Consider the following 10,908-nt stretch of genomic DNA (forward strand, 5'->3'; position numbering starts at 1 on the left):
AACAGTATATCACTGACATGACAATTTTTAGTTTGGCACATGTGGAAAGGGATTAGCTCCATATTTCTATTTCAGAATTGACTGAATAGCAATTGACCCAGTAATCGGGATCTACACTATCTATAGTTATCTATAGATAGAATTTCTACCAACTCATTACCTACTTCTATCCAAAACTAATTTGCAAGACTTTCCACAAGTTTGATTAGTTGCCACCAATATATGTATGGAATGACATATCCACGTTTACTAATTAGAATTAGTCCTAATACACACAAGCATCAGATTCTTTGTGCCTTGCTCAGCCATTATTCCTCTTCATCCTTTGACACTGATAGGTAAAAAATGAATGCCCATTTCCTCTTGTGTATACAAACTACAATACTGAAGTCATATGGGTCTAACTCACCACCAACTTTTAAACATGACATTCATGGCATAATAACATCTAAGTATTTGCTTCAAGATAGGATTTGCCATGAAGTCAAATAAATCCCATCTTAACATCCGAACACCTAAAGCTAAAAACTAGTCTAAGCTGAATGGAAGCACTCAAATTCTCTGCCTTAAGACCTCTATGGACAGTGACACTGTGATATTATAATTAAAATTTTAAACTAAAAAGGAAATTTCTGCTTGACATGTAATGTGAGATCACTCATTACTAGGTGGTGGCTGAGTTCATACAAAGGAATATATAGGATACCAAACATGGATTTGAAGTATCAGTACTTTTCTCTCCCAGTATATACTTCTGACATAGGAAATTGATCTGCTTGTGAAAGTTGCAGGACCTCGAGAAGTTTCAGGATGCAGCAGAACATCAGCCTGACCAGATGAGTTTGAGACCAAATGCTCTGGTCAAATCCTGCTGCTTTATAATGCTCTGGCATTACCCAAAACTCAGCTTATCTTCTGAATTCTTCTTTGCCCAACAAGTACAAATACTCAGCTCCATCCTCCATATGAAGAATGAGCTATTTGGACATTCCTTAAAAATAGACACACTTGCAGGACTTGGAGAATAGGTTCCCACTTCCAAGGGGAAACCCTTGCACAAAGCTACAAAGCTTTACTAGCACTATTTCTACGCTGTGTTCAGAACTCTAAGTTCTTTATATTCTCTGATGACTGAGAAGAAACAGAAGAATGAAGAAACCCTTGCCCAGGCATTTTCAGTAAGGGTTTGGTCAGAGATCTTTAAGAAGAGATTGCCATATGATCCTAATTGCTTTTTACAAGCTGATGAGAAGCTCTACAATTATCATGTGTTTTGATCTTCACTGATACCTACCTGCTACAGAAAATTACACACTGCACAGTATCGTGCTGTAAGGATACTTATTTCCTTTTCCATCCTGTTACTAATTGCTCTCCTTTTTGAACTTGCAGCATCTCCTGCACCAGTGACCAAAATGGAAGAAAATGCAAACACTAGCTTGGACGAAGATTTTGAAGGACAAGCTACACACACAGGCAAGAAAACTGACTATACTTGTTTTCCAAAAGAAAGCTAAACTGTCTCTGCTCACTGGGAAAGCCTAGAATCCAGGTATATTCACTGGGTTGCCAAAATCCTTGCACAGAAATGTATGCTGCAAATCCAGTGAGAATATTCACCGATCTACTCTCTTCAGTGACCAGTGATAGGACCCAAGGGAATGGAGTCAAGCTGCAACAGGGGAGGTTCAGGCTGGATAGCAGGAAGAGGTTCTTCACTGAGAGGGTTGTCACGCACTGGAACAGGCTCCCCAGGGACTCAATCGTGGCACCAAGCCTGTCAGAGTTTAAGAAGTGTTTGGTCTGTGCTCTTAGTCATATTGTCTGAATTCTTGGGTAGACCTGTGTGGTGCCAGGAGTTGGACTCAATGATCCTTGCAGGGGTTGGAAGGGAATCCCCTTCCAACTTGGGATATTCTATGACTATGGTATTTTGGATTCAGTGATGCCCCTCATAGAAGGGCATGTAACATCAAACTAATTTTGACACCAGTCCTCCTTGTACTTCAAACAAATGACAAATTCAGACACCTGAGGACAGCAACTGCCCAATGCAGACCTTAATAGTTTATTGCATCAGTCACAAACAAAATGCCTTTCTTCTTTGGGGGGGGGGGCATGGGGGGGAGTGGGAAGAAGAATCACAGTGCACTAGAATTAGGTTACAAGGTTTTGCTTTAAAAAAAAAAAAAAAAAAGATTATTTTTCCTTCTTATGGAAGGAACATTCAGTGTTAAAAATATATCTATAAATCCTTTTGGCAAATACAGCATAGCATTTAAAATCTTTAAAAGCATCCTTGCTCAGACCACAATTCTTTTTAAAACAGCCCTCAATCACCATGAATTTTTTTGAGTACTCACACTGTACTCAGTTCTTCAGTCATCACTTCATCCTATCACCCTAACAGGTCACTGTATGCTTTAAGACAATCATCCCTCTCCGTGCTCCAACAGCTTCTTTTTCTTGTGCTGTAACAACTCTTGCAGCTCTTATAACAACCATTTTAAGGGTTCTTTCCCAAGTTTCCCAAGCAGCCTTGCTGCTGTTGGTTAAGATTTCCCGCCCCCCCCCCTCCAGAGACCTAAACGTAGGCACAACATCCACTCTTAGTCTTCTGAATAATTTGGAAAATCAGGTCACTGTATACTTAAATCATTATCACTATGCCAAGCCTTTCAGGTTAATTCCTGTCTTGGAATCTTATCTACAGAAGATAATTCACCTTCCCTTTCCACCTAGGGGTATAGTGCTTTTAGCTGCCTCTTTGAGATGCTGAAATTTAATCCAAAACAGACTCTTAGAAAAATGGCAGCAGTACTCTCTCCTCTATCTCAGGAGAGGGTGGTGAGCTTCTTACCTAGCCTTTTCTACGTCCTCCATTCACCTCTGAAAACACTGAAATATTCCTTGGTTTTGCTTTATAATGTAAGGTGCAGGTTTAAGTGTTTTGTTTTGAAAAACAACACTGGACTTTTGAGCTGAAAGTGTCTTCTGCCCGCCCCCCCTAGTTTAGTCAATCAACCAGCTCCAAAGAACAAGATCTGCATTACTATCAGAATTATCATACCAATGCCTTACAGGTTATTATTCCCAGGGAACTGATATGACTTTAAAAACAAAAATCTTGAGTGTCTTATGTTCTTAACTTTACTATCAATGTCCACTCCTTATGCATGGTACATATTCAAAGACCCCAGTCATAAAGATAGACAAACGTACAGTTACAAAACATTGGCCTTAGCCAAGACATCAGTTTTAATAGGCTTTCATTTGCCATTAACTATTCACATAGCTCACCAAAATCCTTTTATATGATCATGACATGTACCAGACCACCTAAATGATGCTAGGTTAGAAATACATTATTTTTTCTTTTGGGGGTCCATGTAACATATTGGTTCCAAAACTCTGGTTTTCAGCACTCCTAGAGAGTGCTCTGAAATGAAAAGAGGTGGATAAATTGCTGCACAGAAGGACAAGACAACAAAGGGCAGAAACTTAAGACAGATTCTTGTTGCAGTCAGTTTTTCATCTAATTTCTTCTCTCTCAGGGCCCAAAGGTGTGATCAATGACTGGAGAAAGTTTAAATTAGAAAGTGAAGACAGAGACTCCTTACCCTTGAGCAAGAAAGAAATTCTTCGACAGATGTCTTCTCCACACAGGTCTTTCAGTAAGGATGATAAAGACACCAGAGAGAGATTCTGTCGTAAGGTAAGAGGAAAAATAAGCAAAGTAAATACATTTTGATACCATATAAAACGCACAAGTCTATAAACATGAAAATCCTGAATTCACCAGACTCAATTCCTTGGCAATTTAGGAAAGGTCTTGTCATATGGACAGAACAAATTTGGACAGAACTACTGACTAACTTTCCTTTGTATTTATACTGTTGTTATAAATGAAGTCTCAACTCAATCTGAATTTTGTAATATTTATAAAAGAAATATTTATAAAAAGTATAAAAGCTATAAAGGGCAAGTAAACGGCGCTGGGTGTGCGGGGAGTCTACGCTGCACCAACACGCACACACAAACATCAAGCATTCTAAATATATAGAAGATTGCTTTACATACTAAACCCGAGTATGCCTATACATACATACAATCAGGAAAGGTAACAATCCTTTAGGTTCCATGACTTAACAGTCTCCATTTTCCATTCCTTTTCTTGATTACAAACAAGTCTCCATTCTCCATTCCTTTTTAACAATATGTCTCGCTTTAAGTTGTCAAGCAACTAGGTCTTCAGGCCTTATGTATCCCATTCTTCCCGGATCGAAGAAAAGCATATCCATCTCCTTTTCAAGGCCAATGAGGCCTGGGTCAAAAGGCACGTCCAGGTCAACAGGGGGCGGAACAGCAAAAGCCTTCGATGGCTGTAGCGGCAGAGGGGTCGATGGCGTAGCAGTCGGATCAGTAAAGGAGCCCGCAGCTCCCTCACTGTCTGCCAAACCACACGTTTCTGACTGTGGTCCCACATCACCCTTTAGGGCCTCGGGACTGCTCGCCAGGTGCCAAGCAATCCCACTGCAACCTTGTCGGTTTTAGTTTCAGAGTCCCACACCTTGACCTCAATTTGGTCCCGTTATTTCAGGCTCATAAACTGTCTGATTGTTAATAAGGAGAATAAGCTGTAAGGTTACCAGGACAGTCTTTGTTTCTAAGGACGTATGATTCCCCATAATGCCCGGCTGCTTACCAGCGAGGGGCAGTTGTGTGCGCGGGTCCGCTTCTCTCAGCTTGAGCTTCTTCCCAGCTCCGGTGCGCCTATTTCCAGCGACTTTCAGTACGAGCTTCTCTGAGCAGTTTGCTGAGTTTGGCCGAACCTATCTTCATGAGGCAATCAATGTGCCTGTTCCTGTCCTGGTCTCCATTCTGCTAGCCTGTTCCTTTTCATTCCTCTTTCCTGCTTCTTTATTGATGACATAACTTCATCGTGTTGCCTTTTTTTTTTCATCTTGAAGACAGGCTCCCCTCTTATATCCTTCTCCCCACAGCAGTTCTTTTCAAAAGAACTTTTCATTGGTCAAACAACTTTGCATATAACAGCAACAGCAAACACGCAGAAACTTCCATGCCTTAACTGCTGGAGAACAAGAAACCTGAGACTGCATGGGGTCTCCTGAATCATCCTTTGTTCCCCCTAAACTCTTTTACATTCCATCGTTAAGAGTCTGATGTTACCATCAACCACGTGGCTTTCCAACCCCCATGGCCACACTCCCAAATCTCCCCCTTTTTTATCAAACATTTTCTCGACACGAATTACCACTCCATGTATAACACTGTAAATTTAATATAAAGCATCCCCTTGGGCACAGATTACACTACTAACACTAAGTGGCATGCAGCTATGTAGTGTAATTGAATGAGAGCATATTCAAAGAACAAAGACTTGCTTACCATGAAAATAGCAACACCTGATCTAAAATACAGATCCAACTGTCTACCTAGCTCTGTCTCCAGCAGGGTCTAACTTCTGTAAAATAAACAGAATACTTCACAACAACATACCACACAATCCGGTGAGTCTGACCTTTCATGCTTCCTTCCCTGCCTCAATGGTCAATGCTTGGTTAAGGAAATTAAAAGTTTTTTTAGTGTGCTTAAAAACCTTGATATGGGATCTTCCTGCCTGTCTCAAGAGACATTAAAGAAACACTAGGAATTTGTTCTTCTTGCTAAGCTTTCTATGCAGCATTCTTTAGACAGCAACTTATTCTCTTCCTGTTTGAGTGTCAACAAATGACCACTAATTTATACAGCATTCTCTCAATATTCACAGATGAGTATGCAGGAGTATGAATTAATTCAAGATGAGAAAGAAGATGAAAGCTGCCTACAAAAATACCGCAAACGCTGCATGCAGGATATGCACCAGAGGCTAAGTTTTGGGCCTAAATATGGTTATCTGTGTGAGCTGCAAAACGGAGAACAGTTCCTGGAAGCCATTGAAAAAGAACGGAAGACTACCACCGTCATTGTCCACATTTATGAAGATGGCATCAAGGGCTGTGATGCTCTGAACAGCAGCTTAACCTGCCTTGCTGCTGAGTACGCCACTGTGAAGTTCTGCAAAATCAAAGCCTCTGACACTGGGGCTGGAGACCGCTTCTCAGATGAAGTGCTTCCCACCCTGCTCGTCTACAAGGGTGGGGAGCTCCTGAGCAATTTCATTAGCGTTTCTGAACAATTCAACGATGAATTCTTTGCTGTGGATGTGGAGTCTTTCCTAAATGAGTATGGGTTGCTACCTGAAAGGGAGCTTCCAGCACTGGGAAATGGTAACACCGATGAGCAAGATGTTGAGTAATTAGAGAGCCACAATCCTCACTCTTATGACTCCCCTCAGTATGTCATAAATCCATCTCAGTAACACCCATCTCATTTAGAGAAGGATCTCTTTGCTCCCTAACTTATTTGTAAGATACACATATAAATATTCCTTAACTGTTAGCATGTGAATTTTACTGAAAACACCTACAACAGCCAGTCCTGTACGTACTTATTTATATACCTGCCACAAGCAATAGGAAGAATGGGATAATATCTGTGATCTCTAAGAAATCAGGGACACACAATATTAAGAGCCCAACCATGCACAAGACCTACTGCATTTCAACAGCAACAGAACTGACCTACCCATCTGCACAGAAGAAAAGCCATCCCCAGGCTCTGAAATTATGGAGTGGCCTGGCTCAAGAGATTCACTTCTCCAACCACCTTCAGTAGGAACAAGACCTCATCCAGCAGTTTTTAAGGACAAACAAATAGCCTGAATTCCTTGCATTCCTAAATGGCTTAGGTATCTCATAGAACCACAGAATGGTTCGGGTTGGAAGGGTTTAACGGTCATCTAATTTCAACCCCCTGCCACGGGCAGGGCATTATGTTTCTGCATTTCAGTTTTAGTAATTGTGAAAATACGGAAGTTAGCTCATCGCTTTTATTAACTTTGTCATCCAAACTGCTAACACAAACAAATTAGCTGGTAATTTCAGTATATCATTGCTGTATGTTTTGAACTGTAATATTTAAAATATTTGCAAGTTACTGAAAAATTATATTGTGCTTATGTAATAACTCTGAATAAAACTTAACAGCTCTCAAAACCTGCCATCAGGCGTGTGAAATATGCTTGCAATACATACCCCTAACCTTAAAAATATGGGTAATATTAGTAAACATTTATTCAAAGTTTTAGTGTTAGCAAAAGGGATGCTGCAGAGAACTACAGTTTATAAACCTGTTTAAGGAAGATACATGGTAAATTAACTATAAATTCACTGGTTTTCCCCCTCCCTGTAGGCATAAAGACATCCAGCTCCTCCAGTTCTGATACAAAAAAGCGAAACATTAATAATGTTTCAGTGACTTTTGCACTGTGGCAAATCTGAAGGCTAAACTTTACTTTAAAGACAGAAATATCTGTATCTTGCTCTGATGATAAAAATATCTACATCTTGATCACAGTTTTTCTGATAACATTTGAGATTACCACAATCTTAAAAGACGAGTTTTGACTTAACTGATTCACTTATCAGTTTTTGATTTGGTAGTTTCAAATTTTGCTCAATTTAGAGCGAGAGCTTCCAGTTCTGCTTCAGGTCAGTGTGTTGGGTCTGTCTGAGCTGGAGTCACCTTTTCCCTGCAGCAGCCCACACAGTGCTGTACTCTGCACTCGTAGCTGGAACAGCACTGATATCACTCCAGTGTTGTGTCTATTGCTGCATAGTGCTGGCACAGCATCAGGACTCCTTCCAAGCCCCCAAGAGCCAGCAGGCTGGGGGTGGGCAAGTGATGGGGAGGGGACATTGCTGGGGCAGCTGACCTAAACCAACCAAAGGGATATTCCATAACACCTGATGTCACACTCAGCAATAAAAGGGGGGGCTCTCGTGGGGGAGGGGGCTGTTCCTCCTGAACAACCACTACGCGTTTGGGGCCCTGCTTCCCAGGACGTGGCCGAACACCACTCGCTGATGGGAAGTAGAGAATAATTTTTCCTCCCTCTGTGCTTCCGCGCGGACTGATTGCTTCTTTTGTCTCTGTTTTTTTTCCTCCCATTCCCTTTCTCTTTAATTAAACCTTTCTTATCTCAAACCTCGAGTTCTCTGTGTTGTATTTTCTCCCCCTTCCTCTTTGAGGAGAGGGGGAGTGAGAGAGCGGTTGTGGTGGAGCTCGGCTGCCCACCTGAGTAAAACCACCACAGTCAGAATCCCACCATGGAAAAGTCTGAACATGGATCAGTTGGGATTCAGTGACTAGCATCAAGGAACTATTGCTGCAGTGATACAAACCACATAGCTCAACTTCCATGACCACATTAAAAGCAGGCTCCTCATTATTCTTTTAAACACATTTTCCTCCACTTTTCCTTTGCATGGAAAATTCACAGGATAACCAAAAGTCACTACTTTCCAAAAGATCTGCACAACAAAATAATAATGCTTTAAACATTTTTGAAAAATATGACCTTGTAAAAAATTACTGTAGGAATCACCATAAAGCCTTTTAAATGAAATGATTAAGACCCAACTTCTGACTCATTTTTGAAAAATGACAAAAAACAGTTTTTTATTTGTCCAATTTTAATGGCCATCAAAATACTACTGAACTGAATTTCTACTTTTAATATTGTTTTGTTATGGGTTAATGTTTTAATGGAGCATTCAAAACACCACCTCACATAAATAAAGCAATATGAAGTTTTGTATCTCAGCAACACAATGTCTTTCAATCTGTAAAGCAATTCATGGTTTCATTTCACCAACAAGTGTCAAACAGTACCTTCCCAAAATTCCGCGATTTCAGTATTATATATATATTTTTTATTATTATTATTTATTTTTTTTTTATGAATACAAGCGTGATATAAGTTCTTTTCTGGTGGATGTCCTGATGAAATAATGCTGGCACCACTCTCTTCCCTTACAGCAGACCTTTTCCCCCTTCAACAAGCATTGATGCTTACCCCTCAGTTAAAAGCACCTAAATCTTAGTATTTCATTTGCATCAGCATGTCAAATTTTCAAAAAGCTACTCTTTGCAGGTATACCTAACATTTTGAAAATCTCATATTAATATAGCAGGTTATACAGAAAATAACAAATTACCTTCTGTTCGTCAGAAAAAAAATAGCTCCCTAAATAGCAGGACATTTGTCCTGGGTGAAATGTTTGAAACAGGAGGTATGAAAAGTTTGTCCTTTACACACCAGAAAACCTCCACATAACTGGCTGGAGGTTAACACTCTTGAGAACTCTCCCTCTTCATCAAAAATGGTTCAAAAGTTCAGAGGAGATGCACACCAGCAGTCTACTCACATAAGTCTCATTTTTTTGAGAAACCAGACTGAAAGCAAAAAAACCCTTAGAAACAATAACCAACCCAGAAGTTACATTAATAGCTAGTTGTAAGAAACAAGCTGACAATCCAATTTAAAAGACAGATTAAGCATGCTTAAGCAGGATTTCTTTCCACCTGTAATTAAAAAAAAAAAAAAAGAAAGAAAAAAAATAAATGTGACACCAAGCCTCAACAGAACTTCATGACTAAGTTTCATATAAAGCTGTGCTCACAGCAGTCATCCCTATTTCTGCAGGGAAAACAAACAAACAGAAAACACATACTAGAAACTTAAAAACAAAAAGCAAGACTTGACTCAAACATCATCCTACTGTACAGGAGACTCTTGAATAACAAGTAGTAAATGTTTTAACAAGCACATGGGAGCAGCCTTCCTGCTATCCTCATCTACAGTTATTCTTCTGTTTGACTCAAAGTGGCAGAGACCCTGCACACCTTCAGACACACCAACACAAACAAAAATGAAGGTGGGGACCCTAATTATCAGTGGTGTCACTGCTGATCAGACTGAGAATAGAAGCTCTAGTAGGTGCACGTCAGTTATTGACATGCTGAAAGATAACCCTTAGAATTGAAGCTTCTAGATGTAAACAGCAAAAGAAATACTGATGAATTAAAGGGACAAGCAGAGAGAATAAAGTTTGTTTAAAGTATTTCACAATTTCAATTTTAGAACTACATTTAGAGGAGCCAGATTTTTCTGACATGGAAGTTCCAACAGTTCCTCTAGACTCTTGCACATTACAATAAAAATCTGTTTGCAGATATAGTTACGAGTTAATCAAGCTCTATTTCAGTCACAATGGTATTTTCACATACGGAAAGCTTTAGATTGTCTAATTATCAGGAAAGTGATGTGCCTACGTAAGACCTGAACAAAAGTTAAATAAGTCAATAAATAGACATTTAGAAGTTTGCTTTTCTTTTTTCTAACACATACCTTTTAATCTTCCTTAAAATAAATCACTATCTCAGGTTGTCAATGGCCTAACAGTGCAAAAGGGATGGGAAGCAAGAAGACAATGAAATCCCTTCCATAATTCTTAAACAAGTGAGAACCTGCTTTCTTCTACAACCACTATTTCCTCACAGCAGGATGACTGGAAGGCGCAATCTGTAGATACAAGTCAAATTACTCATTTTTGCTTTGATGGGGTTGAATTGTTTTCTTACTGCACAGGTAGTTACAAAATGCAGTCTCCTTTATTAAAGCAGAAAGCTCATCAAGGGCAACTTCTTTCTTCACCTTCTTCCAACCTCAAACTACAATACTAAACTATCATAGATCCTTGATACTTAGGAAATTATAAACTGAAGGCTTAATTTTACAATTAATGTGATAACATCACAAAGATCATTTAGTACACTTTGAAATATGCCTGCATGTAGAAGGGAGAATAGAGTTCTTTGCAAGGGGAACCATGGAACATCTAAACAAGCTGTACTTTTTGTACCAGAGCTGCCAAACACAACGAAGAGCCATAGGAAGAGTATTTCATGACAATTTTCCTTTCGGGTGCAAGTGTGTCTCAA

At 39.7% G+C, this 10,908-nt stretch overlaps 1 protein-coding gene across 1 annotated transcript; it reads left to right on the forward strand.

Moving 5' to 3' along the window:
* Positions 1 to 1,415: 1,415 nt before the first annotated feature.
* PDC (phosducin) lies at positions 1,416 to 6,319 on the forward strand (the record flags this gene model as incomplete). The annotated part of the gene is made up of 3 exons (XM_082766027.1): positions 1,416 to 1,476; positions 3,555 to 3,715; positions 5,792 to 6,319. 3 exons carry the CDS (start codon positions 1,416 to 1,418, stop codon positions 6,317 to 6,319), a joined length of 750 nt encoding a protein of 249 aa, XP_082622153.1.
* Between the last annotated feature and the right edge of the window lie 4,589 nt (positions 6,320 to 10,908).

The sequence above is a fragment of the Aythya marila genome, assembly GCF_965140915.1.
Source record: "Aythya marila genome assembly, chromosome: 8".
Taxonomy (NCBI): Eukaryota; Metazoa; Chordata; class Aves; order Anseriformes; family Anatidae; genus Aythya; species Aythya marila.